General features: G+C 35.4%; 1 protein-coding gene across 2 annotated transcripts in view; it reads right to left on the reverse strand.

Moving 5' to 3' along the window:
• Window positions 1–537: 537 nt before the first annotated feature.
• SNX29 (sorting nexin 29) overlaps window positions 538–19,047 on the reverse strand; it is a 106,092-nt gene continuing 87,582 nt past the window's right edge. The window contains exons 20-21 of one of the 2 annotated variants that reach the window (XR_008747358.1): window positions 7,119–7,235; window positions 4,968–5,106 (exon numbers count right to left, since the gene is read on the reverse strand). Coding sequence is in view for 1 of the 2 variants with exons in the window: in XM_005241023.4 (XP_005241080.3) it covers window positions 4,963–5,106 (144 nt within the window). In the remaining variant the exon portion in view is untranslated. Of the gene's footprint in view, window positions 5,107–7,118; window positions 7,236–19,047 lie in introns of both variants that reach the window. The other variant, XM_005241023.4, reaches the window with a different exon arrangement.

Below are 19,047 nucleotides of genomic sequence, written 5' to 3' on the forward strand. Positions count from 1 at the left end.
TACATTAATGGCAGTTCACAGCATAAGGAATCAAAACAAATTAAATTTCCATGATTAACCACTAACATTTGATACAACAATGAAGAGAAATGCTTGCAAGCTGATCCATATTATTTTACTGCAAACTGTTAACTGTATCTGAGTTTCAAAATACAATTCTTTCTTTATAACAGTGGCAAACTATTTCATACAGATCAATTAAAATGTTTTGCCTCATCAGAGCTATGCTGATTGTATGAAATTACTGCACTTGGAAGGGAGAAATCCCCAAAGGAACAACCTCACAACAAAAATCTTAGGCAGTATTCCTTCCAGCATTTAATAATCAGTGCATTCACTCTTAGAGACATTAATCTTATTTTCTGATCACCATAATCCTATTCTAGGACCTAAATCAGATCTTAAAAGTGATTAATTAAAAACTGACCCTCTAATTTGTATCTATAGGATGCCTAATCAGACATAACCATTATAGGATTTTTCATTTTCACACTGAAGTGTGGTCATTTAATTTTGCAGTGAGAAGAAACCCAGAGAGAAGACCAGATTAATTATTTTTATTATTTTATATTACATTTCTTCCTAATAGACAGATGTAATGCCCCAGAGACTTTTTATGCATATTAAGACTGTAATTTTTTTCTCCTAGACTGAGGTATCCCTACGTTCTACAGCATAGTCCTATGACTAATATCTCAATGTTTCATAACTGCTAACTCTTCCATTAATAAAGATGTAATTAGCAACTATACACACACCTGTACTATAAAGCACAAACTAAATAGAATAATCATATGTATTTACAGTGTTTTATATTAAAATACTATTAAACCAAAATATTATTAAACCTATAGTATAGAAGTATTGCAGGTAGTGTCCTGGTTTCAGCTGGGACAGATTGAATTTTCTTCCTAGTAGCTGGTACAGCGCTGTGTTTAGGGTGAGAATAATGTTGGTAACACACTGATGTTCCTCGTTGTTGCTAAGTAATGTTTATACCAAGCCAAAGACTTTTCAGTTTCTCAGGCCTTGCCAGCGAGCGAAAAGGCTGGTGGGGCACAAGAAGCTGGAAGGACACAGCCAGGACAGCTGACCCAAACTGGCCAAAGGGATATTCCATAGCATAGGATGTCGTGCTCAGCATATAAAATGGGGGGAGTGAGCTGGGGAGTGGGGATCGCTGCTCAGGGACTGGCTGGGCATTGGTCAGCGGATGGTCAGCAATTGTGTTGAGCATCATTTGTCTTTTTTTTTTTCCCACTTGAGTTTTATTTCTGTTTCTCTTTTTGTTATCTCCCTTTCCATTACTATTCTTATATTATTATTCTTATGATTAGTAATACTCATATATTTTCTATATTTCAATTATTAAACTGCTCTTGTCTCAACCTCCCCCCCACGCCCCGATTCTCCTCCCCATCCCACTGCAGGGGGTGGGGTGTGAAGGAGGCTGCATGGTACTTAGTTGCTGGCTGAGGTTAAACCACAACAGTAAGGTACAGAGGTTACCACTGAATAACGTAATAAGCACTTCAGAGTCCAGCACGTTCAAGATCTCCTGTTGATGAAGCTGAAAATCCATTAAGAAAGGACAATACTGGAGAAGCTGGCAACATGAAGTGAATCTGACGTGCATTTCTTTTAGATGCTTTTTCTTACCAACAGTGCCAGGTCATGACTCTCAGAAAATAAAGGGCATTGAGAATTCAAATGATACCCTAGCAATGATGATACTTTCTAAAATGGGATCCTTCTATCATTGCCTGAAAGATCTTTATATTAGTTTAATACTGCTGCTCTAGCTGCTGAGGAAGTCTGGTATGTCAGTAGAAAAATGCATTTTAAAACCCACTTTATCTGCTGTAGATGAGGTATATAGTAATTTTGCTCAACAGCTATGCTTTTCTGGAATCCCACTAATATTCCAGTGGAGAACTATCTAGCTAAGACAGAATGCCAATACATCTATTATTCAAGAAAAATATCCAAGGAAATAGTTCAGAGATACATACATGAACAGAACCTTTTTGTCATAATGTCCAGATATTAAAGAATATTCTCGAATCCACTACAGTCCATTGCTTCATGCAATGTGTTGAGAATTATGAAATTACCAAATGCAAAACAAGCCTCTAAAAATAAACATAGTCTTTTTGCAACCTATTGTAACGCAAAAAAGGTTAACATCAATGCAGTGTATCGGATTTGTGTTTACAAATTGTTGACAAATGGTGTTGGCAAGTTTCCTTGAGCATATTCCCTTGAACAAATTTCTTTCCTTAGAGATAATTGCTTTATTTTGTATCACAATGTTTCACATACTAAATTGTACTCATACTAAGAAAACAGGTTACTTAAGTATGCTACCTTCTCAATAAAACTTTGCTCTTTCTGTGAAATCAATTGTATCAATCTCATTCAGCTCACTGCATTTATTAGAAGAAAACAGGTTTGGTTTTTGTTTGGTTTGGGTTTGGGTTTTCTTTACATCAGCAAAATAGTGTAATGGTGTTTCTTCTAACCTGTGCATCATTCGTACAACCCATTATGTGGGTTTGCGATTTTGAATATTTTCCTGTGCAGGTCCCTCATACCTGGCTTTTTTTTTTTTTTTAATAAGCAAAAACATGAGAATGTTTAGGTCTCAGGAATAAGGAAATTCTTTTCCCTTCCTCTTTTTAACATAAGTGGCTAAGAGATCATAAACAAACTATGCTTGAAATGTCATTTCTCAAAGTAGAATAAAAAGGTACTGTAATAAAATATTTCTGTAACAACAATGTATTAGGATGAAAAAAACACCTGAAAAGTGGTATCATTGTTTTTAGATCAGTGCTGTATTACTCATAGTTATAATGTCACAGTATGGTTACTGTTGAATTGTACAATTGATGACAGATTTTTAAAAAAATACGTGAAATTCTGACAATTGAAATTTAAAAAAAATCCAAACCCAAAACAATATTGGTTAAAGCAGGAAAATAATACATCACAGTTCAAGTAATGAAGTGCTACTATGAATGCATTTTCCATTGATTAAGGCCAAATTTTCAAATTAATATTGCTACCTAGAGTATCCACAGTATTTCCTAATCTAATGGCTTCTGGTTGAAACCGTTGTCCAATTTTGTCATATTTTAGTATTAATTGTTTTGCTATCTTTATGACTGCTTGTGGAGGTAATGATAATTACTCCAGCAACTCAATGTACACCTGAAACCATAATCATAACTTATTAAAATATCTTGGTATCCCATAAAGCTTGAAATTGAGTTTCTTTCATAATCAAACTGGTTGAGGAGGAGAAACTAGCTACCCTTAACTTACAGATGTTATACTGCATTAACACTTGTTTGCGTGGAACTCAGGATCATCAGTTCTAACAAGCCAATGAAAAGATAAGACCTTAAATAGCACACTGTTTGGAATTTATTTTCCTGCTCTATGTTTAAAGCAGCAAGTTATGAAATGAAGTTGACAAGAAGTTATCAGTTCACTACTTCACATAGCTATATGTAACAGTCTTAAAATGAAATATAACTGGACAGGAAGAGCAAAAATTGAGTTAAAAATTTAATTGCAAATGTATTTTGTAATTTCCCCCTTTTTAAAAAAAAACAAAACAAAAAAAAACAAAATTAAGCACAAAATGAAGGACAATTTCTTTAAAATGACTTAACAAAAAGCCACATATGGGCCCCTCAACTTGAAGTACTTGAAACCATTTTAATCTTCACAGCGCTTAGCCAAATTCTACAAAACAGGTTCTTAGGGAGAAAAAGGTAAGTCTCTTGAGATGTTTTTCTATACAAACATAATTTTGCCATTTATTACATCATCATCATCCTCAAGATGCCTCATCAAATTGATATTTGCTTTTTCAAATCCAGGAAAAATCAAAAAGACATGAAGGCCACAAAATACATCTTGGCATTCTTCCATTTATCTATTACATTTCCCAGTACATCTAGCTTTCTTGAAAAAAAGTTTCAACTTGAAAATCAGAAACTCTGCACAAGACCATGCAAATAGTACAACTAAGTATGTACACTTCTACTGAAACATATTGATTTTAAATTGGGCTGGATTCTGCAAATTGATACATCCATGGACTCACAGGTATGGATGCACTATCCCTGTGCAGAGGCTTGTGGACAGCAAATTTAATATGACGGCTTACTATGAATGTGTTTTTCCAATCTATAAACAATTTGTACAGGTGTAGTACTGAAAAAACATTGTACTGAAAAATTATTAGTGAAAGAAGTTAACACCGCTTTCAAAAACAAACACTCATCAACATTACTTCTTAAATAGTTCTTAATATCATTTACAAATACTCTAGATAATTATGTTTACAGCAAAACGGAAAGATTTTAGCGGATTATATCCATTGTATGATTGTATACCAAAGGGTTTGTTTTGAGATTTTGAACAGATGACTGTATTAAACTATTTCTGGACATATTCAATGTTAACATTAATGAAAGCAGCACACACAGCAGCAGATTGCAAAATTCAGCAAGAAAGAGTTCAATGGCTGGACTTTTTAATTTGGTTGATAAATACTCTAATAAATAGTGCTTCACTGTCATCCCCCCAAAAAATTTAAAAACAAAATACAAACCCCACACAAACAAAAGCAAAACAAAACTAAAAAAGACCAAATAAAAGAAATCAAAATCACCCAATGTTTGAAGAAATGTACGGATGCAGACTTTGAGGTCACTTACATATTTCTGAAAGCTTTACGCAGTGATTTTTGTTCAAATTTAAATAAATTAAAATGACTATATATGTCATATATTCCTTTAAAACATAACAAATACACTTGTAATTTGAACAGGAACGTTCTATTTTAAAAAACCCACTGTTTTAAAGATTTTGAAGAAGTTGGCATTATATTTCAAATTAAATTACGATGAAAAAAGCTTAGTATTTTCTGGACTACTTGACAGATACTTACACAAAAAAGGGCATCAGCTGAATAAGAGTCTCTTTTTTAGGATTGGCTGTGAATTCTGGCACAGTTTGAATAATTTTGTTCATTACGTTCCTTAAGTAATTTTGTAGCTGCTTGCGTCGCTCTTCTACAAACTTTGCATCCTAAAAACAGAAAGGAAAAAATATAATTGGCACAAAGTTTGTTTTTCAACTCTACAATATAACTGAACAGTCCTAATAAGCATAAAATTTAATCTGTTTATGATCTATGTTTATTATGTCTATAGAAATGCATTGGCAATATGTAAAAACCCCTTGACTCAGTCCTCAAGGGAAAAACATGCAAGCTAATACAAAAACATCCACTGTAGGATGCCAGATTTTCTCCTAGGCAGAATGTCTCTTCCATAGACCAGAATTCTTTTACCAACAGTAGATCTCCATAAAATACTAGTGTCTTAAAAAGGCAGTGCATAACAGCAGCATAGGCAATTTATGCGCATAACAATTTATGCAACTCTTTTTGAGATCCAGGACTACCAGACTTCGCAGGAGGAAACACCAACTTATGCCCACCATTTCTTCAGAATTCATACTTTTTCAATATTTGGCACACAAGCTTCAGAATGGATTAATATTTCTCCAGCTTTTTTATTTTGTCAATAAATTATTATTTTGTGATGGAGCTTTCATATAGTAGATTGCTTTTTTAAAGGCTATCTCACAACTCTCAAAAATGTTTTATTGAAGTTCCTATAGTAATTTGGTCTCATGATTTTATACTATATTGGCCCCAATAAACAAAATAATTCTATTAACTCCACATTCTGCTGAGGGACTCACAAATTAAAAGTCTAACAACCATCAAATGCCATGCATCCTGTAATTTACATTTAACTTAAATTATTTCCTGTGAGGGATCACAATCACAGTGACCTATAATATCAAGTGTATGTATTTCACACTAATGTAAGACTATAATAGGTTTACAATGAAATCAGGCGCTGACTGGTTTGTGCTACAGCCAGCACGCTATATCTCAGGAATGCAGGCATCCTGATCACCTAGTTTAAATGTCAAAGTATGTTCTTTTGGCATGAAGCCAAAACTATTATTAGACAACTACAGCTTTCAAAGGAAGACTATTAAGTGTAAGATGTTTCTATCCAACCTGTATTATTTATCTGGGTAAGAAAAGCTGTTGAAACAAATTCTTGTTTCTTGGGGGCGGGGGGGCGGGGAGAGGAGACAACCCACCAATAAAACCACCATAAATACATTTGACTACACTGAATAAATTCATTGTATTAAAAAGGTTTAAACCACGGTGCCATGAATGGGATGCAAATCTGAATATTATCCCTTCCTCAGACAATAGACACTAATTCATCATTAAAGCAGGGATGCTCCTTCGATTTCAGGAGGACTGCTGTAGAGTTCCTAGAATCTTGATTGACATTTCATTCTGTTCTCTCTCATTAGGAGAAGTTAACAGGAACAGCAATATTTTAGGAGACATAAGAAAATGAGGAAAGATTCTGAATGACATTTCACAAAGTAGTAATTTAAATTCATAGAATTAAAAAAAAAAAAATCAACCAATGTTAAGTAAGGCACATTTGCAAATATTGGGAACTAATTCTGTATACTGAAAATAGCCTATTTTTTTAGAATTTATGTAAGTCTTTCTGTTCTTTGACTTATTTGCATGTGATTACTTAATAACATGTAATTGTAATTATTGTAACATTTATAAATGCTGAAAGCATTCATACTTACAGGCTTCAAAATCTTAGGCAGTGCTTGTGTTAATTAAGTTCACAAAATTCCAAAACATACACAGATTTATTTTATTATTTTCTGGATATGAACTTACATAGATGTCCAGCCCTGTTTCACATTCCAGTTTTATATAATTACATGTAATAATCAAGATCGGTGTGAAAACAAAAAGAACTTATGTATTCTATGGTCTACCATTTCCTTTTTATAAGTCACATTGGTTTTTAGCAACATACACACACTACACACAAATTGTATAGCAAGTGATTCTAGTGTTGATTTACTGATAAATGAAAAAATGAAGTCTGAAAACTCTTGGAAACTGGTACTTTATTAAGAAACAAAGCTGCATTGTTGACACTTCATGCAATCCACTCTGCAGAGTCACTCACCCAGTACTCCACAACTGAGTACAGTTACTATTCAAACAGAACAGAGCAACAGCTTGCTCTGTGCCCCGCTTCACTGACGAAGTCTGGACAAATGTGTGGAACAGAAGTCTATACAAGCTGTTGGGAAATGTTAAAGCAAAAATTTTAATATGTGGCGACACACAGTATTAGAATAAAATGGAATGCTAATAATAAATAAAAGTGTAGTGCAATACTAATTAACTAATTGACTAATGCAAATTTTAATTCTTTTTCCTCTTCCCAACTAAGATTTTTGTTCCTACTGGATTCTTTGACTAGCTAAAGGAACAGCCCTGTCTTCCCATCTTTCCACTCAAAGGATTTCAAGTATCACATCATCACATTGATCGGGACACTAATTTGCTACAGCCAACTGTGTGAGGCAGAAGACAAGAAAGTGTGGCACAAGAGATCTCACAGAAAAAGAAGTTGTTTGTGGAACAGCTTTGGTTCTGAAAGCATTAACTATATGAGTAATGGTGATGATTGGCATGTGAGACCGTTTCAATTACGGAGTAATCCTCTCCCCCAGTCTTACTTGACCGTATAATGCAGGAAGGAGGTGCGCTGCTTTGCTCAACAACCCTGCTTCCAGTGCAGACAGCTTGGAGCCATTCCAAAGAACCAGCCTCGCCCCCACTACGCTTCTTTGGTTCTACTTTCCTCACTTCTATCAATTATGTTTTCAAGCCCCCAAGAAAAATCTCCATTTTTCAAGTACCACATTTGTTAGCACTTTTTCAGTTCTTAACACTTTTTGGTCATAAATCCTCAACAAAAGTATTTTCAGTGAAATAATTTCTATTATGTTAAGATTTGCTCTTAAGAAGAAGCTGCATTCTTTTAGCATGACTTCTGTACTGTACATGTATTTAAATAAATACATCTTCCTTCACAGGCAGGACCACTTCGTTACAAACACAGGAGCAAAATGCTGAATGTAGGTACTTTCTAGCCCTCATGTTATTGTAAAGAATCTCATTAACTACAGATAATAACGGCACAAAGGAGTTTTCTAATTAAGACTGCCAGAACATGTTTAGGGAATGCATTGTTGCTATTTAAAATGCATCAAATTAGTGTTTATAATATAGATATTTTTCCACCATTTAATCAAGCGAAATACAGAAAATCTCAGAAAGTAAACTCAGCCTGAAAACAGTCAAAAATGTTCTTTTGGCCTGATGTAAATTTGATCTCTAAAACAAACACTGAGCGATCTACCATGAAATTCTGTACCATGTACTAAAGCCCATTGTCCTTACCAGAAGTAATGTAAACCAAGGTCAAAATGATTCAGCTGTAGGTCTATACTTTATCATTAAATGTGCATTTTCCAACAGCAGGTCAGCTACTCAGAGGACTTATTCTACCACACAGTTGTTACTGCCAAGTTGCTGTAGTAATAGTTTTTGTCACGAAACAGTAAATAGAATAATTGGTAATAGAAAAACACAACTGGTTCCAAGCCTGGCCAATTTTTTCAGTCAGAAATTATAAAAAGGTAACTGTTACCCTCTTTTTATGGGACCCAATTATCTACAACTGAAATCTAGTTAGTATTTTATAGTCCGACTCCTAAATGGTATTTTTATTTATGAGCAAAAAGGGAAAGATTTTGATTTAGATTTGTAGCTCATACTACATGTAGAAAAAACTCATACTTTCAGTACCTATCTTTGGTGATTATATGAGATTGCATCTCTACACAAATCTACACTTGCATATCTGTTCACACAGGAAACAGCAAAAATATTCCCCTAAGATCCGATACACAGATTTATGTATGCTTGATATGAATGTACTCTGGGAACAAAGTAATTCTGTTAAAATTACAACTACATATACTTTTGCAAAAAAAAATTTACATTTTCACAGTATTAAAGGTTAGATTACATAGTTTCATTTTTAGGTAAATGCATGCATGTATGGGAAGATAAAATAACAGTACTAAACAAACACACACTTTCAAGATCTCACTGAAGAGAAATCCTGCTTAATATGGTTGAAAAAGGAGACCTGCTCTCAAAAATATGGATTGGTATTATTTCAAAGATCAAATGTATTTTCTGAAATTCCGGTAAGAAAAATGTATATAAGAAATGGAATGCTTATTAACTTTAAAATGAAAAGGCACAGCTACCTGGCCCTTTCATTTCTTCTAACTGGGGCCAGTAGCAGATTGAACAATGCCACCAAACTTGATGATATTTAACTCTTTACTATTACTTGTAAAAGATCTCCTGCTATATTCATTGTAAGGCTTGTCCCTGATCCCGTGGCACTACAGGGGGCAAAAGAGTATGCAAAGAAGGCAGGAGGTCTGCTTTCAAGATTTGAGATTTCTTTTCAATTCAAAAGATGAACTCTACGAAGCCATATATCCTCAGTGTGAAGGATTATTTATGGACAGCTATTATCACTCTTTGCAATGATGCTGAATTTACCTTACTGTACTTGAAAAGCAGCTCCAATGTGACCAAAGAGAAAGCCTCACATATTCAACACCACCTGATTAACAAACCGTGAAAACATTCTGTGCATAGAAGAGGAACTCGTATGTGCAGGGATGCATTGCCTATAACCATAATCCACTGCGCTTCCTAACTGATCCAAGAATCTCCCAGTTAAAAAAAGGGTACTATGTGTAAAGGGACTCATCGTGGCCACATTTACAACCAATTCACACTGACTAAACTTATATTGTACACAAATTGTTAATTGAGACAACACACTGGCATTCACCTTCAATTTGTAAGCATATTTTCTGAAAAATAAAGCTACTGCTGTTTCTGCACAAACTGCTGAAGTTATTTCTTAGACACAGTTAAAAAGCATATACTTTTGATTAAGAGTCCACAAAATTTCAGGTAACATGCAAAGCTGCTTCAGATTGCAGAAGCATCAAAACACATCTGGGAAAATACTTTTAATCTGAAATTAATGTCTCCCAAATTATTTTATGAAATTTTTTGGCAGAGAATTTGCCAAGTTTCTGCCCACAGCAAAATGCTAATATCAAATTACAAATCTCTAAAAATGAGAATACATAAAGGAAATCTTATAGACTCTCAACAGATATTAAAAGATGACGTTAAGCTGTAAAACTAAAAAGCAGAGTCTTATGTACTGTATTTTACATTACACTTTTTTGCAGGTTTTCATCACAAGCCAAGTTCATTCCAACTTGCAGTTTAAATTGTTTCACACAACTGCTGGTCTTTCATATACTCTGTTAGTATGCAACAGATGGCAAAACACTGATATTCTTCATTATTAACAGGACAGCTCACTTAAGATGCTTCAAGTATTTTCCATGAGCTGTTGGAAATTGTATGATTGCCATGGTTACCTGCCATGATTTAGGTACAGATAAAACACTTATATTCTGGGTTTGGTGCTGTTGCAAGCAACATAAAATGCAATGCTTCTGATGTTCTAAGCATTATTTATCATTCAACTACCCTCCTATTGTTAGTGTTGGGGAGAAAAAAAAACCCAACAAACAAATGCAAACAACAAAACAGCTCAGGGCTCAATCCAACTCAATTAAAATAAAAGGAAATGTGGCTTTAGGACTTTAATGAGAGCTGTATCAGCCTCTGATACCACACAATGCATTCTATCCTAAATAAAGCTGACAATAGCGCTATTCAAAGATGAACCTGCAAATGCAGAAATAAGCTCAGGTTATTCTACTGTAGCCTAATATTTTTCACCATCTTGGTCAACCAGTCTTAGCAAAATCATCTTATCAGTTTTTGTCTATTTACATGGCATCAAATGTTTAAACTCAAAACAAAGCTGGAAATCAGAAGCAGAAATGGGAGCTAATTAAACACTGAATTGCTGAGTCATCCTCACTGTTCTATGATTAAAGAATAGTTAGATAGCAAGTATTAATTTTTACAGGCTAATTGACACCTTTGCAAAGGTCACAGTAAAACATGACTTGAATACACCTGTCCTTCAGTAACTACCGCATCATGAAACAGTTCTACAAAGCTACAGTTTTGAAAACTAAATATACCAAACACTACATTTTATACAAAAAACATCTCGAAATTACTGCAATTACGGAAGTTTAGATTTCTATCCTACCTATATTACCCATTTCTTTATGGCAGAATCAGGCTAGCGTTATACAACAACACAAGGTTACACAAAACTTGAAATTGCCATTTTTGCCATCCCACTGTGAGATCTTCTGTACATTCGCTGGTCAGTGGAACCAAACAGGAATTTAAGAGGATGAGATACAAAGAAGAAATCAGGGAACTGTCAGTTTTTAAAAGAAATCTTTCTTTGAACAGAGATTTACTACATAATTGTAATTACCACTCTGTGTTTCTCTACTCAAATAGTTGATCCATCTCCATTTCCATCTCCAACTATGGGTTCCTTTCCATGATACCAGAAAGTAAGTGATGCTTTTAGATAAAGTCATTTGAAAAAGGCATTGCTGCAAAACCACCCAGCAGCAGACATGCTAAGGGTGAGCTACAGTCCTGTCAACGTCCTCAGTCCAGCACAAATTTCTGTGGACAACTGCAAAATTTTTTCAAGACTTGAGGCATCTCCTGCCAGTACTATGCAGAGCTGCTCAGCACAGCCTACCTGTTCAGTAGGGGAATGGCTCTCGGCAGCTGGGCCAGCCTCCTCAGGTCACCAGAACAGCTGCAAGCTCAGTCTATGCCTCGCAAATATGGGGTTTATTCAAATGTTATTTTTTTGAAAAAAGTCTTACCTTTTATTTTGAGTAAGAGGGTAATTTATTTATCACAACATTACAGCTACTAAGGTTTAGTCTTAGAATACACTGTTGCTGTATAGCATCCTCTAAGCAAGTCCAGAGCACAAGCATGTTAACAGACACATAAAAGCTTGTAGCCCCCCAGCCCTATGGAAACAACAGACAATCCCATTTTGCTGAATTCTTCCCCCATGCAATAGATCTCAGCCAAACTATGTCTTGTACCTCTCCAAATTGGCTCAGACATTTAGAGAATCCTGGAACAAAGTATGTTTCTTAAGATAGCTGGTATTTTCAAGCTAGCAATACCATCCATCCAAAAGGCTAAACTTTCTCAAAACCATTTTTGAGAAAAAGTGTTAAAAATGAATAAATAATAGGAAAAAAAGAAAGCTCATGAATAAAACTAAAAATAATCTCTTTTTAGTGTTGTGTTCAATGGCACTATTAGAAAAAGAACTCGGTAACATTATGCTAACAAAATCCAGCATCATTTAATATTCCATTATTTAAAGACACAAATGCCAACCATGTATCAATTTGTCAACTGGTCAGGAATCAACTGTTCATTAAAAAGCATCATAAACTGCAGTCCATAGCAAGACCCTTAAGGTTTATCTTTTGCTCAGCTACTGAACTGGGAAATTCTATTTCTGTTTTCTCCTCAGACCAAGTATTATCAGTCTATAATCTATATTTTTATTCAGGAGATTCAGGAAACTATGGCAACAGTTCAAGAAACTGAGATCCATTTTTTCACTGGCCTATATTACCGTAATAACTATCAACAATATTAGTTAAAATGTGTCTCAGTTCAGTGCTTCCTCCCAACACTGCAGTTTTCTTACTTGATTTCTTTCTTTCTTTTATCAGGTTTCAAAATGCCCTGAAGACCAGCAAAGACAAATTCTACATTTTAAACAACAGAATAACAACCCCAAAACTCTTTAGAAATGTCATAAATACAGTGCTTACAGTGTACAAGCTTATATATATGAGCTTAAAGTGATGCTTTCCAATAAAATAATAAATTAATTAAATAAAAAAAACCAAAAAGAAACCACAGCAAAGAGCCAAACCCACAAACCAATTAATGAAAATCTGCAATTTCCCTTTCTATTCTCTCAGCAAGTAAAAGAAACTACTTCCAAATTCCCCACAAAGTTCGGTAACAATCATTTCTTTACCACATTTCAGTAAATATTTTCCATTCCCAGTAAATATTTTCAAGCAGAACTTATGCCACTTCTCTCCTGATGGATGGTTCCAGCAAGTCAGGAGGGGGGATACTGAGAGGATACGGACGGGTGCAGACTGCCACAGAACTGCTGAAAGAGGACGGTTACAGGGAGCCACCCAACGCCCCAGATCCCACTCTCTTGACTAACCACTCCTGGTTAAGATTACAGCACTCTTGCTTAGTCTGCTGGAAACCAGAAACATCCAAGACATCTAAAGGAGATCTGCAAGAAAGCTGCTAGCTTCTGACTACTGTCTACACCTGTGGGCTAACAGTATCCAAATACGTTTATTAGAAATGTTTCAACTCTAGGAAAAGTGTGATTTTCAGGGGGAAAAAATCAGAATAATTAATAGAGCAGTTTACCATCCCAACAGCCAAACACAAGGATACAAGATGGTCTTTAAACTTTACTCTCACTCAAAAGACTAGATGCTCCTTTAATAAAAAAATTATTTAGATACACTCTGACAGGGAGATTCCTTTTTCTAAAATAAAAATTGAATGAATGAGGAATATTAATATCAAATGCCTGTTACTTGTAGTGCTTTCAGGTAAAGATATTTAACGTGGCACAATGAGGTAAACCAGATTTTTCAGGCAGGAAGTGTCCCTAGCATCTCAAACAAATATTTAGTTTCTTCCACTTCTTAAAAAAATTAACACTGAGTATGTTTAATACTAGCAATTGCCCAAAAAGCTGTAGAGCAAGTAAGATGAAAATTTACTGATATTTATAAAACAATATTTTGGGAGGGGGGATAAAACCAAGCATATTGATAGGTCCAGAAAGACAGAAAAATGTGGGTAAAATTTCAAATTCAAAGAAAGAAAATTTTAGTTTTATTTCTGTAATCAGGTGTCTCTGCCAAGATCTCTCTGAAAGGAAATTTATTAATCCAAGTAACTTGGTAATTCAGCATCACCATCACAATAAGAAATAAATTTAGAAAAATATTTTTATATTTTTGCTTTATACCAGGAGGCTACTAGAATACCTAAATAATGCATAAGCAGTTATAAAACTGCAATACTTTATCTAACAGTTGTCCAAGCAGCATGTAAATTACATTACTTTTTTTGTCCCCCATAATGTCATGATGTAAAGCAACACTATCTGAACTGTTTCTATGGGCGCTATCTTCAATAATTTGTTAAAATAAGTTGCTTATCTTAACTACGAAATTACAAGACAACAAAAATAAAAACATCTCTTGACAGGCAATTTTTTTTTTGTATGCTGTAAATAGTCTGCTTCCCTTCTTCCTAAACTTCAGCAATTAACAGCAAATTTCTGTGACCTGAAAAGACTCAATATTACACTTCAACACCAAATGAGCACATTAATGAATGTATTAATTCAGTGAGACATTCTGAAAGAGATCATAGAATCACGGAACAGTTTGGGTTGGAAGAGACCTTAAAGATCACCTAGTCCCAACCCCCCTGCCATGGGCAGGGACACCTCCCCCCAGCCCAGGCTGCTCCCAGCCCCATCCAGCCTGGCCTTGGGCACTGCCGGGGATGGGGCACACACAGCTGCTCTGGGCAGCCTGGGCCAGCGTCTCACCACCCTCACAGTGAAGAATGTCTTCCCATGTTTAATCTAAATCTACCCCTTGTCCTGTTGCTTCCCACCCTTGCAAAAAAGCCCCTCTCCAGCTTTCCTGCCGGCCCCCTGAGGCACTGGAAGGTGCTGTAAGGTCCCCCTGGAGCCTCCTCTGCTCCAGGCTGAACCACCCCAACTCTCTCAGCCTGGCTTCACAGGAGAGCTGCTCCAGCCCTCTCATCGTCTTCATGGCCTCCTCTGGGCTCGCTCCAGCAGGTCCATGTCCTCCTCATGCTGGGGGCCCAGAGCTGAAGGCAGCACTTCAGGTAGGGTCACACCAGAGCAGAGCAAAGGGGGAGAATCACCCCCCTCAGCCTGCTGGCCACACTGCTTTTGATACAGCCCCGGGTTCGGCTGGCTTTCTGGGCTGCAAGCATGCTGTCAGGCCATGTTGAACTTTTCATCCACTGGCCCCGCTACGTCCTCCTCAGGGCTGCTTTCAATCCATCCCCCACCCAGCCTGTATCGATACTGGAGAAGTATGAGTTGGCAAACCGTTTACCTCCTAAATTAAACCACCGAAAATGAAATATACTACTCTGCACTATGCTAGCTTTAATCTTCATGCTGAGTTTCAGGTAACCCAGACATTTCATACCACAGAACTTGAAGATGAATTGTTTGCTATAAAGTATTTGTCATATAAAAGCCAACCAATTCCTACTGACTTATTTCTGTTCTCTTAGATAGTGATATGACAAAAAAAATGGAAATGAAGAAGAACTGAATGCTCTTTTCTAAGTGCTGTATACATGAAACATCAACTGCAGTCTTTTCCAGTAGAAACCCCAGAGGATCTGGATTCAAAATCTGGAATATACTCTGTAGTCCCCCTTAGTGTGTAGGTGACAGTGTCAGAAAAGAGGTATGTTGTGACTAGAAATCTTAATAATTATGCCAAATTTGAAATTATTTTTTTTTCTGTCTGTATGGTACTTCAGCTAAGGTACCTATTTGAAAACTAGATTGTATTCATTTAATCTCAACAGCTACCTAAAGCTCATACTACTTTGAGGATTGAATTTTCCAGTTATGAAGTAACTTGGTGAACTTAGAGAACAAAATTTATTTTATGGCTTTAGAATGCCATAAAACACAGTGTTATAGAACTAATGCATATGGCTATACATATATGATTAATTTGATTTCCTTTCCAGATTTGAACACAATACAAATGGATCCCTTTGTTTTCTTTTTAACCACACTACAGCACAAGTATGTCTGTCAAATTTATATTAGCTACATTTTTGTCCTAAAATCCACAAGGCAAAACAGCATATGAAAATAACTCAATATATTAGTTACATCCACTAAGAGCACTGAACATTAAAATCTACTCACTTGGAAAATCAAGAACAATACAGAATTTAAGCACCTATATTACATCATCCAAAAATCAAATTAAGGAAGCATTAATGAAAGCAATCCTTAACTTCAATTTTTTAATATATAACTTAAGGATTTACATTTGCAAAGCTTATCTCCTTTAATAAATGTATTCCAGTTCTGAAACATCAGTCATAATTTTCTACTAATTCTACTTGAAGACATCGGATATCAAAGCTTAGTACTAAGAAATATTATTTAGCCCACTGCCCCAAAGGCATTAGCTAGAAGTTTTGCTTTCTTCTCTGCTTTCTAAGTCACAGCTCCCTCTGACAATATGACTTTGACAAACTAATTTGATGAAGTATAGTTTCTATGAGCTACTAAACCCCATAAAGTACAAAAGCACAGATATATGTATGTCTGATTTCAATGCAAGTCAACAACACAAGTTGTGCATCACTTGGGTTTTTTCCCTTCCCTTTGGATTTAATTCCTTTTCCCTTCTCCCTCCTTTTCATTATAACTGCTATAATTATTATTATTATTGTGTTTATTTTATTTATTGAAGTGTTCTTATCTCAACCCTTGAGTTTTATATTTCTTTCCAATTCTCCTCCTTATCCCTCTGTGGGGTGAGTGAGCGAGCAGCTGCACGGTACTTAGTTGCTGGCTGGGGTTAAACTATAACAGTACTTGTCACTGGGTGGACAGGTCCTGCTGGCCCAAAAGGGCAGATCAACTTTTTACAGTAAGGAAATGCATAACAGGGCTTACACGTCAACAGCATAATGTGAAACCCTTAAGAAAATATTAAAATTGAAACTCTAATTTGAATGGCTTCAAATTACATCATGTATATACGTATACACACACAGAGCTAGACAATTCTTGATAAACTTTTAAAAACCAGTATACATTACAAGCATACAACACAAGCTATGTTGTTTTCTTTTCTTCTAAATAAAATCTTTACCTGCTGTACCTTTTAATGCTAAAACAGTTATCCTGCAGACTGTCTTAAACGCTTCACTATCTTCAGCAAAAGGCAAACAGAGCAGACACTGATAAAAAAGCAGCTGTGCTGAGGGGGTGGGGAAGGAAGCAATCTCCACTGACATAAATGGGAGAAAGATAAAGTCCCTGGTAAATAGAACTTTCAGAATTACAAGATACATTCCAGAAACCAACTTCATATATATCCTAAATGCTGTCTTTGATATTGTCATATGCATATGTGTATATATGTCTATACAAATATATAGCTTTTGAGAAACATAAACGCATTTACAAGCTTTTAAAACAATTACGCAGAGTAACGTACAATTTAGCTTAGTTACTGATAGGTGAGAGGGACACATATACTTTATTGCACTAACACTTGGCCATGAAACAAGCTATGGCTAGAGAAACTGCTCACAGACTTCAGTTGCATGGGATAAAAATGATGAATGATGTTGCTCTCAACATTTTCTCCTAGACAGAAAACTCATTTTAGATTTCTGTATTGTTCCTCCTATGCAGCTGAGGAGTCATGGCAAAGTCACTCTCTCCTAATCTCAGAAGAGTGCTGTATATTCTTTCCATATGGGGTATCCGATGTTTTAAAGGAAAGCAAAGGATATCATGCAGTCAAGTCAGCACTCAGTGGAAAACTACCTTATTCAATTTCTACACACTCAATCACTGAATTCACATTTCCAGTGGAAGCAAAGAACCATTTCTATTTTGATATGTCCTCTATTGGGACAATACCCTTGCAAGAGGAGACTTAATTAGGTGTTTACTCAGTTACTAAAATCCATTCTTTAACTGTTAGAATCTGCCCAAGGCAGAAGTAGCAACCGAGATTTTAAGGACAATGCAGTGTTCAAAAATTAAGAGTAATAGGTCCAGTAAGTTCTCCATATTATTATTTAACCATTAGTCTGAAAGAAACATTTCAACAAGTGAGACATCAACACAGCACTGACAAACTTCCAAAGCTAAATGTAAAGGCTCATTTTCAATGAAAAAACCATAAGCTATATTTCTATGCAAAAGCATGCAGGGATCTCTTTGCAATCATGTATTAATACATATAGATGAAGCTTCTCTTCATGAGCTTCACCTAACTCAGCACACTCTAAACTAGAGCGTGCTGGTTTATAAACCAAACCAGTCCTTTGGACATTAGGAACCTGACAGGAAGGCAGTAGTCACAAGGACTTAAACAGTGGAAGTATGAATGCAAAAGATCCAAAGTACCTGAAGGCTAGCTAAAAGGCAAAAACCTATTTCATGCAAGAAAACCAGCTTGAAATTACAAGTCTTGGTATATACACCTACATTTAAAATACTTAGCAAACCACAAACCAGGCTGATAAGGGGGCACAGTGGTTTAAAATTACAAAAATAAACAGTTCAAATCTTAAAAATACAGTTCAAATTTTTAAGTTTTAAATAAAGTGATCTGCACTTTACAAAAGAAGTACAAAAATATACAATGAATATATGACATTTTTCTTATACATGCAACAAAAGAGAACAAATACATTTCTTGTTTTCACTCAAACAAAACATTGATAAACTGAAGGAAGACACTTATTCTTGTAAGGAAAATTTGTCAACTTTTTGCTACCAGCACTGAAAGACCATTAGTAGAAAATATACAGCACGGGAACTGGTATGTATGAAACTTCAGACATGGTGTCTTGCAAGCATTATTGTTACATGCTCCTTCAGTAATTAAATTACCAGTTCTGGGTTGATTCAAAGCAACATTTATAAATTAATCTATTCTTTTCATTTCTTTGCATTAGTTCTAACTGACTTTATTCAAATGTTTGAACTGATACACTGAAAATAAGGTTACCAACCTGAAAGGCAAATACACATTCTTGTTTGTAATCGGAAAAATGTTACTTTTTCAAAGCAGTGTTCTTCCCTCTTCTCTGTTCACTTTCTACTAGTTGGTGTTCTGTATATTAAATTTATGCTT

The sequence above is a fragment of the Falco peregrinus genome, chromosome 5 (genome assembly GCF_023634155.1).
Source record: "Falco peregrinus isolate bFalPer1 chromosome 5, bFalPer1.pri, whole genome shotgun sequence".
NCBI classification, from domain to species: Eukaryota; Metazoa; Chordata; class Aves; order Falconiformes; family Falconidae; genus Falco; species Falco peregrinus.